Raw genomic sequence first — 26,262 nt, forward strand, 5'->3', positions numbered from 1 at the left:
AGAGTTTCCCTAGGATACTTTACCATTTACTATTAGATTGTTCTCCAGAGTGGGGCTCCAATTGATACTCCACTGCCCACAGAAGTATTTAAGAGTTCTCATATACTAACAACAGGGTATCTTTTCATTTCATGTTGTCTTTTGATAACTGTATATTTTTAAATTTTAATCTAGACATATTTATCAATCTTTTTCTTTTACACTACAAATTTCAAGTTTTATTTTTAAAAAGTCTTTTCTACCTTCCCTACAATAAATATCATGAAAATACTCCTCCATATTTTTTCTGAAAGTTTTGCTTTCCATATTTACATCTTTGTTAGGAACTTATTTGTATACATAAGTGAGTAGAAATCCCATTTGTTTTCCATATAGATAACTAATTGTTCCATTATCATTCATTGTTTAGTCAGCCCATCATTTCCTCACTCATCTGGAAAGCACTCACTGTCATATACTAAGTTTCCTTATATGCAAGGGGCTCAGTTTCTGGGCTCTTTATTCTTTCCCACTGGTTGGTCTATCCTGTACCAGTACCACATTGTCTCAAACAGTATGGCTTTATAAGTCATACTATGTGAAAGAATAAGTTCTCCCTCCTAATTTTTCTTGGCAGTTTGCTCTCCTATGTAAATTTTAGAGCTTGTCAAGTTATATGAAATACCCTGTCATTACATTAAATAGAACTGTATTGAATTTATAATTTGTAAAGAACTGACATGTTTATGTTACTGAGTCTTCCTACCATTAATATGGTATCCCAATTAATTTAGATCATCTCTAAAGTCTTTTAATAAAATTTTACAATTTTTCCCATAAAAGGTCATGTGCATCTTTTACTGATTTTGTTCCTAAGTACTTTTTCAATTGTTATTGTCGCTGCTGCTACTGTAATGAATATCTTTTTAAACTTATATTTTGTGAAAACAATCCAAGTGTCCATAAATAGATGAATGGATAAACCAAAATTTGATCTGTATGTACAAAGCAATATTATTCAGCCATATAAAGGAATGAAGTTCTGATACGTGCTATAACATAGATGAACCTTGAAAACATATGCTAAGTGAAATTAAAAAGAACAAATATTGTATAAGTTCACTTATATGAAATATGTAGATTAGGCAAATTCATAGAGATAGAAAGGAAAATAGAAGTTACCAGGGACTGGGGGGAGAATGAGAGAGTTACTGCTTAATGGTTACAGACTTTCTGTTTGAGGGATAAATAAGTTTTGAAAATAGGTAGTGGTGATGGTTGTATTACACCCTGAATGTAATTAATGCCACTGAATTATATACTTAAAATGGTTAAAATAGCAAACATTATGTTACACATATTTTATAATTTTTAAAAATCAGCAGTGTAATACACCCAAAACATTGAATTGTACACTTAAAATTGGTGACTTGTATGGTATGTGAATTATACCTCAATAAAGCTATTTTTTTAAAATTACGTTATTTGTTGTTTCGTTATATAGGAATGCAGTTGTGTGGTAATCTTTGATCCAACCTTCCTTTAAGAATATATCAGGAAATTATCTTAGGCTTTTTATGTAGACAGTGTTGATCTCAGAATAACCCATTAAATGAGTGTAAGAATTTTTCTTCTTTTTATAGATTCAGGAGTGGTTTATCTCAAGTTATGATACCAATAAATGTTTGGTAGAACGAACTTATAAAACTATACAGGCCTGATTAGGGTGACTACTATAAAAAAGAAAATAAGTGTCAGCAAAAATGTGAAGAAATTGGAACCTTTAAGCACTGTTGGTGAGATTGTAAAATGGTGCAACTGCTATGGAAAACAGTATAGAAGCTCCTCAAAAAATAAAAAAAGAACCATATGATCAAGTAATCCCATTTCTGGCCTGAAAACAGGATCTCAAAGAGCTATTATATTAGTAGGCCCATGTTCATAGCAGCATTATTCACAGTAACTAAGAGGTGGAAGCAACCCATCAACAAATGCCCATCAAGAGATAAATGGATAAATAAAATACAGCATATACATACAGTGGAATATTATTCAGCCTTAAAAAGGAAGGAAATCCTGTCACATACTCCACTATGGATAAACTTTTAGGACATTATATTAAGTGAAATAAGCCAATCACAAAAAAGGCAAAAACTGTATGATTCCACTTATATGAGGTATCTAAAGTAGTCATATTTATAGAAACAGAAAGTAAGTGGTGGTTACCAGGAGTTGGGGGAGGGGAAAAAGACAAGTCTTTGTTTAATGGTTATAGAGGTTCAGATTTGCAAGAAGAGGAAGTTCTGGAAATCTGCTTCACAACAATGTGAATACATTTAACATTACTAAACTGTACACTTAAAAATGGTTAAGAGGCTATGTTTTATATTAAATACATTTTTTAAAATCACAAAAATTTTTAAAAACCTGTAATTCAATTTCTTTCACAGTTAAAAGATTATAAAGATTTTCAATTTCTTCTCAAGTCAGCTTTTGTTTTTCTTAGTTTTTAAAAAGTGCTTTCCCTATTAACAGCTATCTTTTTGTAGCTCATTCAATTGTCTGTTTCATCTTTAATTACTTGTAGTTATTAGATAAGTCCTATCAAAAAGAACTGAGTACCCATTTGAAGCCATAATCTATTAAATGAGAACTTATCTACAAATGAGGCAGATAACAATGGTGACTACTTCTTGTAGAAATTAACTTACAGATGCCAATTATAGGTATCTCAAAAAATAAAAACTCATTAATAACAAATCCACACATATCAATTCCTACTTTAACTTGAATAAAGTGTGATCACTCTTATTAAATTCTTTTCGATATATTCTTGAAGATGTCTTAATGTAAAATGTCTATGTTCAAATGTGTTTTCCACTAAAACCATAGAATGAAAGTGTCAAAGCTGAAAAAAAGATTAATGGAAATAAAAATGACTATCCCATAAATGTCCTATTTTTGCCCTTATCAGCTCAGCATAAAAGAGCTAAATCCTTGGTTTCAATGGCTTTTAACTATTTCAATTAAGTGTTTTCTTCCATTAACTCTTGCCTCTGCTGCTATAACATAATATCACACACTGGGTAATTTACAAAGAACAGAAGTTTATCTGGCTTGTGATTCTGGAGGCTGGGAAGTCCAAGAGCATGGCACCAGCACTTGGTGAGGGTCTTCCCAAGGCAGAAGGCAGAAGGGTGAGAGCATGTGAGACAGAGAAAAAAATGGCCGAACCCCCATGATAACTAATCCACTCTTATAATAACAGCATTAATCCATTCATGACAGCAGAGTATTGGCAATTAAATTTCAACATGAGTTTTGGAGGTGACATTCAAATCACAGCAACCGTAGTAAAAATAATAAATATAAATGATTGTCTGAGGGTGAAAAGAACGTTAGAAAATGGATGGATGGATGGATAGACAGACTGATTGACACTTATACTTGAAACCTATTCTAGAAGGCCTACCAAGGAGTTCATGACTCAACTTGCAAAGTTGGTTATAAGCCATTGTTTTTTCCATTCCTTCCAAAGCAGTCTTAAATGAAACACCAGAGATGAGCAAATTACGTTGGGTCCCTTTATGACATCCACAGATAGCCTTGATCTTTTAATTAAAAAATAAGCAAGAATATTAGTTTTTTCTTATCTAAGCAAAAGGCTCCAGAAACATGAGATACCAGACTACTACAGAGAACCTTTCTTTTTTTAATATGGAAAGAATAAATCAAAGAGACTAAAAAGATTATCGTACCTATCCTTCATAGTCTAAGTTCAAATATCATTATCTCCAAAATCTTTCTTCTATTCTAACCTATAACAACCCTTTCTCTTGAACTTCTATAGCACTTGTTGGTATTACTCTTGATATTTAGTTTTCTATTGCTTACATTATTATGCCCCTCTGAGTCTGTTTTTTTAACTGAAAAACAAAAATTAGAACATGGGAAAATATTAAGAAAGACTGCACAGATAAAACAATTAAATATAGTAACTATTTATTTATTTATTTATTTATTTATTTATTTATTTATTTATTTATCTTTTTCGTGACCGGCACTCAGCCAGTGAGTGCACCGGCTATTCCTATATAGGATCCGAACCCACGGTGGGAGCGTCGCTGCGCTCCGAGGGCTGCACTCTCCCGAGTGCGCCGCAGGCTCGGCCCTATAGTAACTATTTAATAAACATTATAATAGTTCTCTCTCTGCCATTAACCAAATATGTGACCCTGAACAAGTCAACCTTACTAAATCTCATTTTCTTCACTTATAAAGTGGAGCTAATAATCCCTGTCAAATGATTGTCCATGTGTGAATAGGTGTGACCAATACTTTGGTTTTGAGAGTATCTCTCCACCATTATGTCTAAAACAATCCCTAGAATATTACAGTTGATCATCACTAAACCTTTGGACAATATGTAGCACTTTTACTACCTTAACATTATAAAATAAGCACTTTTAGGGCCGAGCCTGTGGCGCACTCGGGAGAGTGCGGCGCTGGGAGCGCGGCAATGCTCCTGCCACGGGTTTGGATCCTATATGGGAATGGCCGGTGCACTCACTGGCTGAGTGCCGGTCACAAAAAAAAAAAAAAAGACAAAAAAAATAATAATAATAAATAAGCACTTTTATAAACTCTTTAAAGCATAATGTTAATAGCTGCAAAATGGTTTTTTATATGAATGTATCATAATTTACTTAACTATTCCCTCAATATTGAACATTGACCAATCTCCTGCCAACATTTACCCAGCCCCTTGTTCTTTTGCCACACCAGCACAATCAATCCCTCAGCCACGGAGAATCAATCCAACTACTTGCTGCTTCTGTTTCCACATCACAACTGCTGAGTTCTGCTGAAGAAAATCACAACAGGTTGGGAATTCATGCCACTACGAGTTACAATCTCTAATTTTAACTGAGATTACTATCCAGTGAGTAATTCATCCATATGCCTGTGAATAGTGAACTTTTCCATCCCACGCAGTGTTCAGTGGCTACTCTAAATCTCAAGCCCAACACTCTACACAGATGTCTTCTCTCACAATTGCCCTTTACCAGAAAAGAAAATCTGATCTCACCCAATTTTCCAACCTACATTCTTCTTCAAACCCATGTTCTTCCTCCTAAGTATTAGACAAAGGTTTATCTCCTCCTTCCCTTAGCTAATAATCTCTTCTCACTTCCAAACACATCACCTTCCTGTTCCATCAAATCACACAGCCCCACATATTCAATCTTATCTCCAACTTTATAAACTCCACCAAAATGTAACACATGTTCGACTCTTCTATATTAACAAAATTCTGTTTCTCAGATCTACTTCTCTCTCTAGCTCTCACTTTTGCTTCACAGCAAGTTTTCTAAGAGTAGTCTATATTAGTAGTCTCTATTTTCTTGCCTCTCATTTACAAAGGTACCTCAAAAAGTTTATGAAAAAACAGAATTAAAAGATAATACTAATCTTTCCATGAACTTTTTGAAGTACCTTTGTACTCTTCAATCTATTGTAATTTGGCTTCTACCACAATCACTAAATACTTGTATTTGTTAAGATCCTCCCAATAGCAAAGTCCAATAGAAGCTTTTCTATCATTTTATCACATAATCACTTTAGGTTTTACATTGTCAGCCATTTTTTCCTTCTTGAAAATCTCTCCCTGGTCTTCCCAGAGACCAGTCTCTGGGTTCTCTTTTCCTACCTTCTCTGCTTCTTTTGAGCCTCAAATCTAATCATACTGGTTTAGCATACTGTTTCAAGAGTTCCCCATGACATATGGGATAAAGTCCAAACTCCAGCATGGTACATAAGGCCCTACATGGTCTGGTCTCTGCTTATTCTTCCAAGCTAATTTTCCTATTACTTTTCCACATGCACCTTCCACCCTAGACACACCGTAATAGCCTCAGCTCATCCAAACGCACAACACTCTCTCATGCCTTTGTACATATAGTTCCCTGTACCTCATTGAATGCCCATTTCCACCCTCTCTCTCTCACCACACTCCCTTTTCCAGCAACTTTTCTTTAAGACTCAGGTCATTCATGATCTTTTTCCTTCGTATCCTCAGTCCTTGTTAAGCACTCCCTCTTCTTTGATTCCAGAGTTTTTCTCAACCTTCTAATGTAAAGCTTATTATAGTTTACCTGTTTACTCCTGTCTTTGTACTAAGACTGTGAGTTCCTTGAGGGTACAAATTTTCTTATTTATCTTTGTATCTACAGTGCTGAGTGTCTCAAAGATAGAAGCCATTCAATAAATATTTGTTGAATTACTGCATGAGATGATCAGCATTTAGGCTTACCATGGAGAGGAAGTAAAGAACCAAGAATAATTATGCTGAAAGAACAGCAGGGGAATTTCACTGAAGGTAGAAGAGGGAAAAAAAGGTCAGCCTGGAGACAGAAAAAAAAATTTTTTATTTTCCTGTAGAAAAAATTAAAATGAGCCATAGAAAAAAAATAATGATCAGCCACACTTGCTACAAATATAACCCATTGCTTCTTTTGTCCCAAGATTTGACCCATCTTGATTTCACGGCCAAACATACACTAGAATCAGGTATCCTCTAGCAAGTGAGATGTGCAACTGTCCATATCAAAATTTCTAACACAAGCCCGTCACTTTAACCTCTCTAACATTTCCCTAACACTGTATCACAAAAACACTGATCTTCAAGAAAGATGTGTAAAGTACCTGTTATATGCCAGATACTAATCTAAATATTATTTCATATGTACATATGAATATATATGCACACATATATGTGTATATATGTTATATTTTATAATTCTTATAAAAATCCTTGTGAATTAAGTATTACTACCCCCATTTTACAGACGAGAATTGTTCAATGTCACACAGTTGGTAAGCAGACCAAATTCAAACCAGTCTTCTAACAAAATACAGTGTTCTTTCCTCTGAAGGCAGAAAGTACACAAAGGGATGACTGAAAAGTTTCCAATGGTCTTTCAGACACCCCTCACATCATGTGTAAGGTCAACACTAACATAGCCCTTTATGGCAGATATTGTAGAATATTCAAAAATAAGACAAGACATTCACCAAGCACACTCTCTGCTAGTAAGGGCCTTCTATCTTTTATTTATATTCCAATTCCTCACTTCATCCAGTCCTAAGAAACAGGGTTGGTGAAAATTTGATTCTCAAATTTAGAGACAGAATAATGCATAGACAGAATAACTGCTCTGCAAAGATGTCCACATCCCAATCGCTGGAACCTGTGAATATGTTACATAGCAAAAGAAACTTTACAGCTGTGATTAATCACAAGGATCCTTTTAAGAGAGATGCAGGAATGTCAGAATCAGAGAAGTGATGATGGAAGCAGAGGTCAGAGAGAGAGATGTGAAGAAGCAACACTACTAGCTTTGAAATGGAGTAAGGGGCCAGGAGCCAAGGAATGCAGGCAGCTTTTAGAATCTGGAAAAGGGAAGTAAATGGATTCTTCCCTAGAGCCTCCAGAAGGAATGCAGCCTTGCCAACATCTTGATTTTAGGATTTCTGACCTCCAAATCTGTAAAATAATGTGTTGTTTTAAAAGTCACCAAATTTATGGTAACTGGTTACAACAGCAATAGGAAACTAATACAGAGTCCCTCTTTTCTCTTTTCAAATGTATTTTTAACATTGTTTTAAATATATAATAGCAAATCTAGGACAAAATTCTCCACAATCCCATCATCAAATCAATGCTTTCATTTATTACTTTCTAGTTCTTTTCCTTCAACAAATTCTATTTTTACATATTCACAGTAATATCAAGAATTGAATTTTATAATCTACATTTTTGCTGGTAACACTTACTCCTTGAGTTTCTTTTCATTTTGCTTCGTTTTCTTTTTTTTGTTTGTTTTCTTTCTCTGCTTCATTTTTTTTCTGAGACCCTCTTACCCCTCCCCTGTCCAACATGTCCAGCATTCTTTGCTCCTCCTGCAACATTTCAAAAATACTCCTGCCTTAGGGTCTTTGTAATTGCTGTTCAAGGTATGTACAAAAATGCTTACAGCAGCATTGTCCATAATAGCCAAAAATTGAAACTACCCAAATATCTATCAACAGTAGAAATAAATCGTGATATACAATGAAATACCACTCAGCAGCAAAAAAGAAACTATAGCTGCATAAAAATAGTATAAAAGACACGTAACATAATGCTGAATGAAAAACACAAGAGAAAAAAAAAAAAAGAAAAACACAAGAGAACATACTATATAATTCCATGTATCAAACTCAAAAACAGATCAAAAAATATACATCATTTAGGTATGCGACTATAAAGAAAAACAAGAAAATAATTACCATAAAAAGTCAAGTCAATGATTACCTCTGAAGAGAAGAAGGGGATATAACTGAAAAGAGGCATGCTTTGGGCTTCTGAAAAGCTACCTGTCTTCAACATCTTTATCTGGGTGGTGGTTAAATGGTTGCTCAATTTATATAAAATCAGTAAACTGAACATTTATACACTTTTATACACTTTTTAGTATGTATCATATTTCACAATAAGAAAGTTAAATCAACATATCAGCAAGGCCTTTCTCTCACAACCCAGAATAAAATGGCAGTTCCTTCTCTGCCCTCCATCCCCATAGTTGTTTTCATCCCAGTAGTTGTTTTCTCTATAATACTTACCTCCACATATTATTTATTTTCTTAATTTGTTTATTGTCCTATCTCATCCCACATAACACAAGGACTTTGTTTTTTCATAACTATATTTCACTGAAATAGTACCTGGAATAAAACATACCTTTACACCTTTCCCCATGTTTACATAATTGGAACAAGGATATGAAACATAGTTTTTTTTGTTTGTTTGTTTGTTTTTATTAATTAAAAATGGGATTTAAAAAATTTTTTTTATTGAAACATAGTTGATGGTAAAAAATGGGATTTTATTATACAAATTTCTTTATAACTTGTTTGTCTTATTCAAATTTATCACAGACATCCCTCCAGGTCAATACATACAGATTCAGCACATTATCTTTGAGTTGCAAAATATTCTACAATATAGTTACATTACAACTTTATATATCCATGCCTATTCTTGATGGACATTTAAGCTGTTTCTAATATTTGCCATTAAAAACAATTTCACAAAAATATCCCATATATATTCCTTTATCTGTCTGGTACTTTTATTTCTACAGAATAGATTCCCATAAGAGCAATTTTACTAGATAATTAATTATCAAACTTTCTAAAACGGCTGTAGCAATTCACATTTCCACCAGGACTGAATCTAACTCGTGAATTTTAAGAGTTAATTTACTTATAGTTAATGCTCACTTGCTTTCAAAAGGGATGAGGTAGCTTAAACATCTGAAAATTAAAAATGACCTCAGCAACTAACACCCTGGAAGCATTCAGTTCCAACTGTAATCTCTCCCCCAACCCCCAGGAACTCCCTAGTAACTAATTTACTACCATATATTCTAGGTCCCAAACCCAGAAGCAGTAGAGATCGCTCTCCTCTCCTCTCCAAGTAAAGCCTAAGAGGAAAAAAAACCCATTAGAATGTAAATGAATATAACCACTATGGAAAATAGTGTGGAGGTTCTCCAAAAAACTAAAAAAGTAGAACTACCTTATGACCCAGCAATCCCACTACTGAGTATATACCCAAAGGAAATGAAATCAACCTACTGAAGAGACACAGCACTCTCATGTCCACGCCAAGAGTATTCACAATAGCCAAGAGATGGAATCAACCTAAATGCCCATCAACAGATGAATGGATAAAAAACTGTGGTATATGGGATGGCCAGCTGGTTCAGCTGGTTCGAGTGTGGTGTTATAACGCCATGGTCAAGGGTTTGAATCCCTGTACCGGCCAGCTGCCAAAAACAAACGAACAAAAAACTGTGGTGCATATATACAATGGAATACAATTCAGATACTAAAAGAAAAAAAAAAAAAGAAAGAAAGAAATCCTGTCATTTGCAGCAACATGGAAGGAACTGGAAACAATCATGTTAAGTGAAGTAAGCCAGGCACAGAAAGATAAATACTACATTATCTTACTCATATGTGGAATCGAAAAAAAAAAAAGTGGTCCTCTTAGAAGCAGAGAGTAGAACAATGGCAACCAGAAGTCAGGAAGCGGTGGGGGCAGAGAAGAGATGGATTAACAGGTACAAGGTACAAATAGATAGGAAAAGTAAATTCTGGTGTTCTAGGCTGACTAGAACTAATAATATTATATTGTATATTTCTAAATAGATAGAAAAGAGGATCTTGACAATAATCACCACAAAAAAAGATAAATATTCAAGTGATGGTATGCTATCTACCCTAAGTGAATCACTGTAAATATACGCATATATTCAAACAACACATTGTATCCCACAAATATGTACAATTGAATTTTTAAAGAAAAAAGAAAAAGAACCCCACCAAAAGGAGAAAAACTGAGCCATTTCACCCCACCTCATTTTTACTTAAAAGGCCATATGATCCAAACCTGTCCTTCCTCCTTAAATTGCCTCTCTTGGTTTATAGTACCACCATATTCCAAGCCAGAAAACTGAAAGTCATTCTAGATTCCTTCATTTTCCTCAGGATAGTCTCTAAGTCCCATCAAGTCCACTTTTTAAACAATTTCCATATTCATTCTCACTGCTACTACCATACCTTAGGCTTTCATAACATCTTTCGTATGTACTATAGCCTCCTAACCAGTTTCCCTTCTGTAATCTTACTCTCCTCCAATCTATTTTTTACTTTGTAGCCAACATATTCTCTTTCCTACTTAAAACCAATCAACCAGTGGCTCCCCAACTGCCTGCAGGACAAAATCCAGTCCCTAAATGTTGTATTGAAAGGCCTCACCTACTTGTCCAGACTCATCTAACACCTCTTCCCACATCACACACTGTGCTCCAGCAAAACTTAAGCTACTTTAATAACTCTATGCGTTTACCCAGGCTGTTACCTCTCCACTACCCCACCAGTAAACCAATCATTCCCTCTTCTGTTCATATGTTCTTCTATTACTATACTTTAAACATTCATTCAACCAATGTTTACTGAGTACTTTCTATGTGCCAGAGACAGGGCTAGGTATTAGAAATCCAGCAATTAATTATGGACTCAGTCCTTATCCTGATGGAATTTACAATCTAATGAGGATTAAAGAGGCTAAACAACTAATAATAAATGTGGTTAAGGATTATAAAAGAGGTAACACAGTATATAAAAGAAATGTAAATTAGGTGACAGCCAGGAGAAAGGCAAGGAGTTAGAAGTATTGCATGCATTTGTTTACATGTGGGTCTTCCTTAATTATAGTCTGAGCTCCTTAAGGACAGGGATTATTATGTCATCTTCATATCACTAGCCAGGACAGTAAATAGTAATGTATAGTAATGTACACTGACTATACTACAAAGATAACCGACCTATTCACTCCTTGGCTAATCACTGTGACCAGCAAGTGCTCTTATTGACCATGTCTGGATCATGTGCCCACCCTTAAACCAATGGCTTAGGTCAACTCCACCCAAGCCACATCTGTTGTAAATAGAGAAGTGGTTCCAACAGAAAAATCGGGAAACTGTTTACCTAAATTAGAGGGAAGGGAAGCTAGATGGGCAAAAAAACAGGAGTCCTCTCTTTAGTGAACATTGTCGTTCTCCCCTCAAAACACATCTTGTTTCCTCCTCACGCTGGTAAGGATTTAGGTGGGAATGACCCTTTCCCCAGCTCCAGAAGTAGATCCTGATTTGACACAGCAGTGGTTCTTAAAGTGTAGTTTGTGACCACCAAAATCAATAACATCTGGAAACTTGTTACAAATATAAATTCTTCAAACCCAAACCCAGACCTATTGAATCAGAAACTTTGGGGATAGGGCCTAGCTATCTATGTTTTAACAAGCCCTCCAGGTAGTTCTGATGCACACTCAAGTTTAAGAGCCACTGGTCGAGATAGAGAAAGCTATTCAGATTTTTAAAAAGTGATCTTTCAGAACACAGGGAAGGTCCAATTAGTGCAAAGCTGAGGATTTTTGTGTTATATTTGTAGGAAGCATCCTCCTTCTTTCTCAGGAATAAGAAAACATGCAGTCCCAGGAGCCTAAAGCAGCCATCTGGTACTACAGGGAAGCCAGTCTGAGGAAAAAGCTGATACAGGGTATAGCCAAGAGAATTACAGAAAAACATGGCCAAAGCCTGATAGTCTTGATCAAACTGTGCCAGGAGCCCTCACTCACTTTGGTCTTTTCAATTACATAAGCCTGTAAATTCTATTTATTTTAACCAATTTGAGTTGGATTTTCTGTTATTGAAACTGAAAGTATCCTGATATCTACTACATCAAGTTATACATCTATTTCTAAACACCACAGAGAGAATGTAGTAGAAAATACTATCTAGTCAACAACCTCTCTCTAAATTAGGGTTCCAAGAATTAGCAAATAAAAATACAGAACACCCAGTTAAATTTTAATTTCCAATAAGCAATAAATAATTTTTTAGTGTAAGTATGTCCCAAATATTACATGGGAGATACTGCATAAATTTTATCTGGCAACTCTAAATTCCCATGGCTAAGCCCTAGGAATCAAAGAGAGGCCTAAGTCAGTCCCAGTCAGACAGATGTGATAACTGCTCTAATAGTTCATGATTATTCAGAGAAAGACTAACCCCAAGTCCTGAATTAATGTCCTCCAACAGGTCTGAACCACCTGATTATCCTTTTAAAACTAAATAAACTTCTTTCTAAAAACCAAAACATGTTCTATCCTTTACTGCAGCTAAGCGTGACAGAAACAAAAATGTTGCTTCATGAGTATTTATAGCTTCTTTTCTTTGCTCCCTCGGTTTCTGGCCCTTAATGTATAGATCAGAGCAATGAAATGGGCAAGGGAGCAACTTTAATGGGAGACAGGTACTCCTGGTAGAGAAACGAATAGGTTTGAGAAGGGGAGAAAAGAAGCAAAAAGAATGAGTGCTTGACTTGTGATGAGAGAGTCTGGCAAATTTTAGGAGAGAGAAGCAAGTTTGATATTAATCATGCAAAGACACTGATCAAAGATAAAGAATTTACTTAGCTGGTTAGAGTGCAGTGTTATAACGCTATGGTCAAGGGTTCAGATCCCCATACAGGCCAAACCGCCAAAACAAAGATGAAGAAATAGGATTATAAGTAGTACTGCAGTATGTTATGAATGTAATCCCCTTTTGCATTTTTTAACATTTTTTGAGAGGATGGAATAAAGATTTAAATTACTTTTTGATCTAAGTTGGATGTCAGGCTGGTTCTTTCTCTGAATGAGCCACTGTGGAGATGGGCCACAAAGCAACCCAGCTTAATAATAATGAAAATAATAACAACAATAATAGATATCTGCCCTAAGTGTCTTACATACCCTATTTCATATAAATCTCACAATAACCCCACAATAAGATTAATGTTCTTTTCCCTGCTATACAGATTGGGAAACTATCCAGGGTCACAAACTAGAAATAGACAGGGTTAGGATTGGAAACCCAAGCAACCTGAGTCTAGAGCTCTTAAAATGCTGAGTAACAGATACTTCCTCCATTATATACCAATATCTATATTCAAGCACTTAAGCATTACACTAATAAGAAAAAATGTAAATCTATATTAATTATTCTAAGATACCAACAATTTCAGCACATAAGTTAAAATGAAACATATATGACATGGCTTCTTTCTCTTTAATTTCTGTTCCTCTTCATAGCCCAAAGAAATTAAGAACTTCAGGAAAATTTCCTTTTCAAAGTCATTTTTGAAAGTAAAGTATAGTACAATATAGATTTATACAGTAATGTTTATAAAAGTAACTCATGAGTAAGCCTTCATCAAATAACTAAGGCCAAATATACTGCTGCTTGGCAACCAGATGTCAGAGATCAGAATCATAACACTTCAAAAAAGAGAATTAAATCAAAGATATATATATGTAGTTTTGGCATTATTTAAAAAGTTAAATTTCTTAATTATTAAGGCATATGGAGAAATATAAAGCTAAGAAATTAGAAAATAAATAAACTAAGTAAGTTTGGAAATGGCATGCTATATTACTGGTGGTAATAATATTCGGAATGCAACTACTTTTTACGACTCCACAGCTTTCACCGTTGTCCAAGGCACTATCATCCCTCAGCTTGATTGTTGCAATAGCCTCCTAATCAGTTTCACTACTTCCACCTTTCCATACTTTCTACCAGCAGCCAAGAATGATTCTTTTAAGCCAGGAATCATAGTACATCACTGTTCAATACACTTTGATGGCATTTCATTCCACTCAAGTTTTAGAAGCCAAAGTTCATACAATGGCTTACAATGCCCTACATGGTAGGAAAACCCCACCACTTGAACCATTATTTGTCTTCTTATTACTTCCCCTCATTCCACTTCAGCCACATTGGCCTCCTAGATGATCCCTAAATATATCAGAGATGCTCCAGCCTCAGAGTAAATCCGCTGATATACTCTCTACCTGGCACACTTCCCCTTCCTCACACCTGCCATATATCTACATGGTTTGCTCCTTCACTTCATTTAGATCAGGCCCTCCCTGTCCACCTATTTAAAATAGCAGTTCCCCCACCCAGCACTCTCTACTTTTGTTCTCTGCTTTTTCTCCACAATATTAATCACCATCACTATGTATTTTACTTATGAATTTTTTTTCTCTGTTTCCCCCCTCCCTTACAAATATACACTCCATGAAGGCAGAGATTTTTGCTGTTTTGTTCAATGCTATACCAAGAACAGTGACTGGCAGTCAAATATTTGTTTAAAAAATTAGTACACAAAAAGATTTATGGGTGTTTAATATGTGACATGCTAAATGCTTTATAGTTATTAATTTACTAAATCCTCACAACAACCCTGCTGAAGAGCCACTTTTATCACCCCCATTTTTTAGTTGAGAAAACCACAACACAGAAAAGATATGTAAATTTCCCAAGGACACAAGCTAGTAAGTGGCAGAGGTACAATCTGAACCCAGGCAATCTGATTCCAAAGCGCCCCCTCTCTAAATAGTCTGACTCCAGAGCCCCCTCTCTACATTTCCAACATACTAGAAAAATCAATACTTAGGTGCATCATATGTTTTAACTGAAAGGCATAATCTACAGGTTACTTTAAAGTAGTACCTAATTTTTAAGGCTAGCATTCAAATCATAAATCATTCCACAGGTCACAAGTTTACCTAATTTGCTGAACTTTAGGCTTTGAAATTTATAGTTTTGCAAAAGCTCTCTCAGATTCATTTACTTGCTATATTAATATATTCTATTCCAATGCCTACATTCTTCAAATGAGGAAACTGTCAACCAGAGAAGTTAGCTTCCTCATCTTCTAGTAAACAACTACCAAGAAAGACAGAAGGCCTGTCTTATATTTAACTCTTAATACTATGTGACCATGTGAATTCCAACTTAGAAAATGAAAATGGACTTCCTACAGCTAGATTTTAGTTTTGAAAAAGTAAAAAATATTAACTTGCTAATATTTTTATTTATAAAGACAAGAATTTTGAAAAGAGCTGTGGTTTTCCAAATTACTTTCCAGAGTGGCCACTGTTGATTGCTACTTAGTTAGCATCCATTCCCTCTCCCTTCCTTCCTAACAAAATCCCTCCTGGAAAGAACCATACAAGGGATTTTCAAAAAGTTCATGGAAAGATTAGTATTATCTTTTAATTCAATTTTTCCACAAACTTTTTGAAATATCCTTGTATGCTTCAGGGTAAGCAAACACCATTTTAGATTCAGGGACATGATTAGTCTAACAGTAATCATCAGTGACTGGTTCAGGAACCAGCACAAAATCCAATTCCAGCCAAAAAGATATGAAAGAAGTCTGCTACAGGTTTTTGGAGAAAATTTCCTCTCTTAAAAACAGAGGCACAGGAGAAGACATCTTCCTTCTTTTAGAAGTTGTTGTGCTTGGCATCACTGCAACTATTTTGCTGCTAACCTGAGGATGAAGCCAATCCCAAGGATGGCAGAATTAAGCAATATACAATTGAGCAAAACACAGGTTTTTATTGACATTGTTGAACTGCTGAAATCAACTCCTAAGACTATTATATGAAAAGAAAAAATTTATTATTTTTTAAACCATTTTGAATTAGGTTCTGTTGCTTACAGCTGAAAACATACCAACTAAATGCTTTTTTTATGAAACATATACCAGAACTAATATCAGAAAAAAAGTCTTGGTTAATTCTATAAACCCTTATTAAAGTTCAGCATGAATTATACCACACTGAGTAACCTTGTTGAAGAAATGAAAGTTAAAAAGCCTAACACATAGGTCAGAACAGACTATAAAACAATATATTTCTAGCACAAACAATTGCTTTCAATAGAGCCTTTTTCAAAATAATTTATATTAAAATTTTAAATTTTGATTCATGATTGAATTTATCTTGTGTTAAATTTAAAAATTAAAAACTACACAAAGGTCAAGGGTTTGGATCCCCATACAGGACAGCTGCCCAATAAATAAACAAACAAATACATAAATAAATAAACCATAATAGTAAGTACTTAAGATTACATAGCTATAATGCTCTGGATTTGTTGCCCTATATCCTCAGACAAGGGTAGGCAATTTGGCCCACCAACAGAACATCAGACAGGAAGTCCAAGGCTGAATAAGGGTAGATAGTATTGACTTTGGCTTTTTGTTGGTTCATCAATACCAGGTCACAGGACAGTTTTCATATTGACATGGGACATACAAAATGGTATGAATTGGCAGGCCTAGCCCACTGCCTCTTTTAAGGAAAAAAAAAATGAGCTAACCCTCTTACTTTATATGAACTTATAAATACGCACAAGGAACAACAAATATACCATATACAGGCAAGCAATTTGAAAATTGATCTTTAATAAGGCTTGACGGCTGACCTTATGTTGTTATCCTAAGTCAAGTCCTACTCATTCTAAAGTTAATTGGTACAGTAACACATTGAGTAACAAGTCTCCGTTTGGCCCTGCGCTCCTATGCTATGTAAAACTAACCTAACAAACTTTGAAAAACATACTACTCATTTCTAATTCTTCAAAGTTTCAAAAACAACTTTTACTCCAAACCATAAAATCTTGCTAACAACATCAAGTATTGCATTTTTTCATTAATTCCATTATTATAATAAATTATCTTCATAAGTTTAAAGTCTCATACTGATAATAAATAATATCAACATTTAAAAACTTAAGTCACAAAATGAAGATGGTTAGGTCCACAGAACTAAGATTTAAAAAAATACTTGGGCACTGTGCGTTTAGAGAAAAAAGATACAAAAGAAATACAACAGCCTGACTTCAGGAAGGTTATCTTGTTGAGGATATAAATTATATTCATGAAATAATTAAATACCATAATATAACATATGGTTGGTTCCATGTCAAAATAATAGACCCCAGCCCTAGATATAAAGGGGTGCAGTGCTAGAATTTTGGGAGAAAGTTTTAAGAAGGAAGGGGGACTTGCACAGGATCCTGATTTGAAGATGGGTGTGAGATGGACATATTCTACATAGGAAGCAGCATAAGCAAAAGCTTGGAGATAGGAATAAGCAAGGTATATTCAGGGTACTGGGCTAGAAGGAATTGGACTGCAAGAGAAATGTGAATAGAGGATTAGTAACAAAGCTAAAAATGTAAGTTGGTGCCATTTTACTAAAGATTGTGTATGCCAAGTTTAAGAATATGGCCTCTTCTTAAAAGAAATGGAAAGCTGCTGATTATTTTTCAGTAGGAGAGTAATACAATGAAAATAACATTTCAGTAGAACCAGCCTGGCTGAAGAATTCACGATAAATTTATGTGGGAGAGAAGAAAGGAATTAGAAAGAGAGCAACCAATTAGGAAGTACTTGTTAAGAGCCTGGGCTTTAGCGTCAGGCAGACAGACCTGCTCTGCTACTTACTAGCTGTAAGCCATTAATAAGTTACTAAACTTATCTAAGTCTCAGTTTCCAGCCTTTAAAGTGGGATAACAACAGTGCCTATTTTATAAGGTTGCTGTGTGGCTAAAAGAAATAGCATTTAACATAAAGAAATAGCCATTTAACATAATGCTTAGACTATAACAATTATTTACCAAATGTTAGCAACTATTACCCTCATTGCAGATCATTTCAAATGTGAGGTGATAAAGAACTGGATAAAGGCAATAGAAACTAAAAGGAAAATGGCTAATAAATTTGGAATGAAAACAAAAAAAAAAAAAAAAAGAAAGAAACTAAAAGGAAAAGATGGATTTAGAATCACACTTCCATAGACTCATGAGATGAAGAACATTTCCAAAAATAAAACAGATAAAATGTGACCCCAGTTTAAAGGTCACGGATGAAGAAAAGAATGAGGCAAAGGTTTTGACTGCAAGAGTATATACAAAGAGGCAGACTTGGGAAAATTATACGTTACCATTAATAAGCTTTAAATATAAGCTACAATTTATTGGGTACATACCATGTGCCAAACACTGTACTAAATATTGATATAATGTATCTAATCCCCACACCTCTGTAGGATATACATTAGTTTGATTTTACAAAAGAGAAAACGAATGCTCAGAGAGGTTAAGTCCTAGCCATATAGCCTTAGGAAGGGCAAGAAGCAAAGCTGGCTTGGGAACTGTATCATCTATTTCCAAAGCCTTTGTTCTTTCTACTATACTCAGGCTGCCTCCCCCTTTACCACCAATAAAAAATTGTCATATCACATAGACATATTTGTAATTCTTTTTGTACCTACCCTGTTAAATATGGCAACCGCAAACATGTCCTATCTGTTCTATTTTCTACGAAAAATATAAAGGTATTCAGCATCAAAACAGTGATGAGAATAAATTTAAAAAGCATGATCAAATGGGAGAATCACCTACTTCTAATGAAGCATAGTTGGATAAACTATAAACTACAATATAGTAAGTTAAAGTAATGACTAATCTTTTCCAATAAGTAGTAAAAAAAAAAAATTGGCACAGCTTTTTACACCATTTGTTTATATTAATTTAACATTTGTCCTATACTACGATATTAAAGTCTGACACCTAGATCATAAAAGAAATATCTTCCAACACACAGGAGAAACATTTATAGAAGATGAACCTATCAAATGTTCAGTGTTAAAAAGAAAAATTCAACCACAGAAGTAAGATGCCAAACCGTAAGGACCACGCAGTGGCAGATGACCTATTTCTTTCAGTGTGGGTCTCAGCAGACATTTTCCCCAACCATGGGCCAGTATACCAATTCTCCACCAAAATGTTACTTAATCTAAATTTTACCAGGTTGAAAATACCAAGCACGCCAGGGTAAGCAAATAAAGTTTCCGTGAAACAGCTTTTTCATCTGGCTTCGAAGTCAGAAGATACTTTACCAGGTTGGCCATCAAACCAGGTAACATCTAGACTAGCAGTTCTCAAAGTGTGGTCCAGAGTTTCCAAGACCTTTTCAGAGGGTCCAAGAGGCCAGAACTATTTTCAAATTAAGACATTATTTGCCTTTTTTAGTCTTGTTCTCTCACAACTACACTATGGAGTTTTCCAGAGACTCTGATCTGTGATATCAACAGACTGAATGCAGGAGCAGACATGAGAATTTAGGTGTCTTCTGTGAAGACAGATATTAAAGATAGTTTCAAAAACATAAAACAATACCACTCTTCTCACTAATTTGGGTTTTTTTGTTTTTGGAAAATACAGATTTTGTTTTCATTAAAAAGGTTAACATACAATGATTTATTATTTTTAAATGAAATAAATAGTTAAAATTTATCATTTTATTCTAATACAATATCAATACATAACACTTAGAAGCTCTCTGAGGTCCTTAATAATTTTTAAGAGTCTAAAAGATGTACTGACACCAAAAAGATTGAGAATTACTTTTCTAGACCTGCCTATATTTGTTTTACCACACAATTAAAATTTTAATTTTCTAACTATCTACTAAAAAAATGTTGCTGCCCTAAAGATAATTTCAGAAGTTTGTCTTGATGAGACCAAAAAAAGTCTATAATCTTAAAAAGAGCTGTGTCCACTAATTTAAAAAGAAATTATTTATTATATTTCCCAAAATAAAAACAATAACAATGTCAAAACTAAAGTGCTAAGCTAAAAGGCCACTATCTATAAGCTTTGTGAATGAATTTATAATCAGTCATGTATGGGAAATCTTCCAATATCTCCTACGGCAAAGGTAGGACTCTTTGAGAGGTCTATCCAGCAACTGCTTTGCTACGGAACAATCCCGATATCCAAATTCACAGCAGGTCTAACCAAGATGCTTATAGGTAATTATCTCTACCACAATCTTAACATTTCTAAAATAAAGTTTTATGTTTCATCTAAACAGTTCAGTATTTCAGGGCCAGCCTGTGGCTCACTTGGGAGAGTGTGGTGCTGATAACACCAAGGTCGAGGGTTCAGATCCCTATATAGGGATGGCCAGTTAGCTCACCTGGGAGAGCGTGGTGCTGACAACACCAAGTCAAGAGTTAAGATCCCCTTATTGGTCATCTTTTTAAAAAAATAAAAAATAAAAAAATAAAAATACAGTTCAGTATTTCTACTGCTGTCAGGAAATACATAAACATTAAGACTTAAACCCCCATTTGGATTCAGTTCTCACATTGTTGGTAAGTGACAATAGACCTAACAATCCATGCATTTATTACAAACCTTCAGGATGCAAAGTAATAATAGTTATTGAAAAGTTAGGCTAGAGGGAAACACCTCTGAAAAATGGTTTTTGAGGCCACTGGAAGCAATAATAGGTAATGATTTTGCATTTATGGTTCAGTCTAAAATTAATATGAAAAAATACTGACACGGTTACAGTTAAGAGCCCTAAGGCAACAAATGTCTAATTCAAAAGTTATATAACCCTAGGCCACTGCAATAGCCAAGGAATGAAGTGACCAAGGACCTTGAGTAGAAAACACCTAAAGGCTAGAAACAGTACTCCTTAGTTATTTATTAATTCAACACATCTTGATTAAATTGTCTACTATCTGCAAGACTCTAAGCAAGCTAAGAAGCTCATAACCAGGTAAGAAGACAATTCCATAGAGGGAAGTATACATAAGTAAATGCAGTAGTTACTTTTGACAGAATGGAAGAAATTCCACCTGAGAAATCCTAGAAGAGGGAGGGAAAAGGAAGGAGGGAAGATTTCTAACAAAAGGGATCAGGGAACATATACTCTGGTAAAGAAGGCATCTGACCTGGGTCCTAAACATATGAAGTTACTTCAAAAAGTTCATGGAAAGGGCCGGCCCGTGGCTCACTCGGGAGAGTGCGGTGCTGATGACACCAAGGCCCCGGGTTCGGATCCCATATATGGATGGCCGGTTCGCTCGCTGGCTGAGTGTGGTGCTGACAACACCAAGTCAAGGGTTAAGATCCCCTTGCCGGTCATCTTTAAAAAAAAAAAAAAAAAAAGTTCATGGAAAGATTCATATTATCTTTCAGTTTTATTTTTCCATGAACTTTTTAAAGTACCTTCATATATAAGATTTCAACAGGTGACCACTGGGAGTGAAAGGCAACCCAAGAAGAGGAAAAAAACATACATTCAAGGTACAGCAAATACAAAATAGCTTCCATTGACTTTATGATGGACTCCAGGAGGACAGACTCCAGGAAAATGGACTGGAAAATGAGGTTGGAAGCAAAAATAAAGGGACTTATATGACAGGGCAAGCAACCAGTGGCTTTTTTTTAGTAGGTAGTGAAGCCATTGGAAGGTTTTTATAGCCAATAGAAGATTTATCATTAGAAGGTAAATCTTCAGATGATACTTTAACATTACTAAGGATTGGACAGTAGAAATGGAAGAACAGTAAGTGCACTATCACACCAATCCAGGCAGGAAATAATAACAGCTTGATCTGGGGTGGGAAGGTAAGGAAAAGACAGACACAAAACATACTGTAACCAAAAAAAAAAAAAAATACTGTAACCACTTCACTAATGATTTAATTATAGTTTTAAATGCTTCAAAAACAATTTATCACCCAAATCAAGGCTGACATTCACATTATTTCCATTAAAGACCACCATTCACTTCATAAGCAATGTTGCAGCATACTCAAGTGTGCTTCCTTTTTAAAAAGCTGTTAGAATAACTAGGCTTATTCTACATTAAGGCTACGAAATGGGTAATAACATTTTATGTTACTATGGATAATAATATTTTCAATATATTCTGAATAGAATCTCAGTATGTACAATCTCATTCAAGGATAAGCATTTTAAACTTGAAAGTTTATTTCCATGGAAAATAACAAAGTTTGGTTCAGAATTTTCTATACAACCTTATAAGACCCACACCTCTACATAATTATAAATAATCAACTTTTCTTAAAATTATTTTTGAACCACTTGACTCCACCTGGCCAATATTTTTCTACTAAGCCAATATTTTTCAACCATTAGTGCCTTCTTCATTTCTCCCCTCCTCCCCACTCATCTCCCTGCCCAACAAATTCCCTTTGTATGTCTGCAAGGTAAGATACCATCGATACAGTTATGATTCTAAGGCAGTTTGAGTATATAATTCTCATAATAACAGGAATCTAGAATTATCAATCTTACTTTTTGCAAGAGAGGAACCAGTGATGTATTAAATTTCCATTCACATGAGTGACTAATGTACTTAATAGGAGTGATGCTTTACCATTAGGGGGAAACAAAGGGGGAAACACACACAATAGATGGGTGGCAAATCTTACAAACTTTACAGAACACAGAAAAGCTGCATCTGGATTGCGGTCACAATTATAAAAGCAAACAAAGAAGGCTCTAAAATGAAGGAAAATAAAAAATTCTAAGTGATCATTAAGAATGAAAAAGGTTTGGGCCGAGCCCGTGGCGCACTCGGGAGAGTGCGGCGCTGGGAGCGCAGCGACGCTCCCACCGTGGGTTCGGATCCTATATAGGAATGGCCAGTGCACTCACTGGCTGAGTACCGGTCACGAAAAAGACATTAAAAAAAAAAAAGAATGAAAAAGGTTTACTCAATATTAGTATTAGTTTTTCATACAGCATCATTTAACACGATGACTAATTTAAAAAAAGAGGATAATTCACTGTTCGCAAGGACATGGGAAACAATTTCTACATACCTTCTCTAAGACAGTTATACTTCAATACACTTGCATGAGCTCAAATCCTTTCAAATGTTTCCAAAACTACATAGTCTTCATAATAAGTAAGGTTCCCCAATGACACACAATATATTCTGTAGGCTTAGCTATAACACATTTTTAAGAGACATAACGAATTCATCCTCACAAAAACTGGGAGTCACAAAGGCCCTCTACTTATTCAAAATCATTACATAAAGCACTGTCTGTAATTGGAAACGGGGTTTGAAAATCTGACAGCCAATAATCATAAAATGGGGCAGACTTTAAAGAAAAAAAAAAAACTTTTCCATTTTCCCTTCCTTTTCCTTTCCTACCAGATACACAAAATGTGTGTAATGGCCTCAGACAAAGCTCTAAAATAAAAAGACAGTATATGTATACTTTACATTGTGTGTATAGAAACCTATCACATATATGTGCATATCACATGTTCACTGCAGACAGGAAGGTTCCTCTTTTTTTACACAAAGAATTTAATTACATTAAATCCTATCCTATAAATTAAGTTAAATCATCACAAATTAAAGAGTAGTAAAATACTGCACATAGAACTCACTGAATGACTGTATTCTAAAAAACCTGCCATGACTGAATAAGAACGCCCAGTCCCTGAAAATCACTAACCGGCATTTGGTTTCTATAAGAGCAAAGGGGAGTCTTAAAACGAATAATCACATAGGCAACTCAGTTTCAGAAGTTAAACAAGGTAAAAGCGAACGAACCAAATTAGACAAATGTATGGAATGACAAGGCTTTAAAGAATTCCCCCAAAGAGACCAACTTCAAGAGTATGATATAAAACATCCCTTGCAGGTAGAAGAGTCTTTAATTGGGGGGTGGGGGTTAGGAAAGTAGAGAGCACGAAAAAAACCTAACCAACACTCAAAGGCAAAGAAGTAAAACAAAAACAAATCAACAACAAAAACCAAAACAACACACACAAAAAATGGATCTCTCCTCCCACCCCAACTCCAGTCCCCACCCCCACCTTAGCAGGACAATAGGATCAGGGTCCTAACTGCAAACTTTAAACGTGTAAACCAGAAGCAGTTTTACTGCAGCTCTTAACTGCAAATCTGCCCCTCAACCCGAACCTAGCGCACCCAGGAAGACTTCTGCCCTGGAAACATCACCAAGGTCTTGTTAAACGCGAATCAGACCCATTACAAGATTCTTTTTTTCTCCCAAGTACCTGGAGGATCCATTTCAATATAAAATATCAGTTCTGTCGAATAGGGCATCATCACCTCCCTCCAGTCTGCGTCATCGCGGTCCATACTCCACACCGTATTGTACATCGCGCTGTCAGGGGCAGGTCGTCAGGAAATATATAGAAAGCATATATATATATATTTTTTTTTTAATCTGGTATTTAAAAATCTAAAAATATATATCTGTAAAAGTTCCACAAGGAAATGTACTTGCGGGTTTTCAACGGCCGGTCCAAGTCCAGCCAACTACCAGGACGAGACGGCGTCCTCTCCCTCTCTCCTACAGCACCCAGCAGTATGCCCCCCGAAATTTCAAGCTACGGGTTTTTCCCTTCAACAGAGAGGCTTGGGGGACGAAGGGCAGAGATGTTAAAAAGCGGCTCCCCCAAAATCCTTCCTACACAGTCGCTCTCCAAAGAGAAAAGCTCCCACCGCCTCCAAATCTTTTCGCGGAAGCTACTTTTGTGTCCTTCGGTGGAGGTAGAACGAAAAGAAAAAAAAAAAAAAACCGCGTCGGGGGAAAGCTGGGGAAGTGACAAAGGAAGGCATAAAAAGGAGGTTGGGGATTGCGTTCAAGTTTCGGGGTCCCACTGGTCCGCAGAGAGCAATTCCCTCCGGGGCCGGGACTCAGGCTCCGTTCCCGTCGGGCTCGGAACCGAAGCTGCCACAACCTCGGGATTAGGACCCGTCGGAGAATCCAGTCAGCTCTGCTAGGCTGGGCGCTCCAGCCCCGGTGTGAGCAACGCCGCCGGTGCCGGCTCCTCTCACGCTCTGCCCTGACTCCAGCCACTAGAGTTTCATTTTAACGGCGCGGAGGCGACACCCTCTCCCGCCGCACGCCTCTCCCCCTCCCCCGCTGAGGCATCACCCAACCGCGCCGAGAAGCGGGGAGAGCCGGCATCCCCACTGCCCCTTCCACTCTATCCCGCCTCCATGTACTAGGGATGCTGTCAGTGCCTGAGAAAGTGTTGAAGAAGTTGTCCTCCGTTCCGGCTGTCAACTCTCTCCACCTCTCTCTAGGCCTCGGCTCCTTAATACGCTATCCTCCTTCTCCCCCAGACTCAATCAGAATGGTTCGTCCCGGGCGCTGGCCGCACTCCAGGAGTCAGTGCCGGGAGCACGCGAGCGGGGCCGGGAGGGAGAAGGGAGGAGGAAGGAGAGGGAAAAGATGTGAGGTGGGAGGTGATTGGCTGATCCCGGTTGCCGGAGCCTGGAGCCTGTGTCTTTTGTCTGCCTTGCTTCAGCAAAGGAGCGGGAGACGGCTGCGCCCCCAAGCTGGCCAATCAGGAGGCAGCCGGCGCCGGCCGGTGAGGCGGCGATTGGTCAGAGCTCAGTTACTAAGCGGGACAAAGGCAGAAGGGGGAAAGAAAAGAGGAGGAAAAAAAAAAAAAAGAGAGAGAGAGGGAGAGAAAGAAAGCGCAAACGACGGTTACTGACAGGCTGGGCAAGCGCTCGGGGGGCTCAAGCTGCCCAGAGACAGGCGGGGCTCCCGCTGAGGCTCGGCCCGCCCGGACGAGTGAGGAGCTAAGGGGAGGTCGGGCTGGCGCTAGATGCCTCTGCCGGGAGACTAGCCGCGGGGGAGGGGAGCCGGCGTGTGGGGCGGGGGGCGTGCTGTCACTTGGCAGGAGCGCGCTCTTCTGGTTCTTAGGAAGTCTCTGAGCAGAGTCCCTCCGCACAGATTTCTTCACCATGCTGGGACAGCCCCCGTGATAAGTTGTCAAATAAAGCAAAGGACCCCAAACCCACTCTCAGGACTGTTACCGCTCAGTGAGAGGATGTGCCCATGGGCCCCTGCAGCCTTCCCAGCCGCTGCCTGAGCCCAGTACCTGCTTCTCTCCTTGAGCAGTTAGGCATTTCTTAGGGAGGCATTTCACAGTTCCACTG

The 26,262-nt window shown here is 36.7% G+C and overlaps 1 protein-coding gene across 3 annotated transcripts in view; it reads right to left on the reverse strand.

Annotated features, from left to right (window-relative positions):
* Positions 1–24,465, reverse strand: part of PIK3R3 (phosphoinositide-3-kinase regulatory subunit 3) — a 98,043-nt gene extending 73,578 nt beyond the window's left edge. For all 3 annotated transcript variants that reach the window (XM_063105207.1, XM_063105206.1, XM_063105205.1), the window contains exon 1: positions 24,360–24,465. In XM_063105207.1, the coding sequence (XP_062961277.1) occupies positions 24,360–24,465 (106 nt within the window). The remainder of the gene's footprint in view (positions 1–24,359) is intronic.
* Positions 24,466–26,262: the final 1,797 nt, after the last annotated feature.

Source organism: Cynocephalus volans, chromosome 8 (assembly GCF_027409185.1).
Source record: "Cynocephalus volans isolate mCynVol1 chromosome 8, mCynVol1.pri, whole genome shotgun sequence".
Classification (NCBI taxonomy): Eukaryota; Metazoa; Chordata; class Mammalia; order Dermoptera; family Cynocephalidae; genus Cynocephalus; species Cynocephalus volans.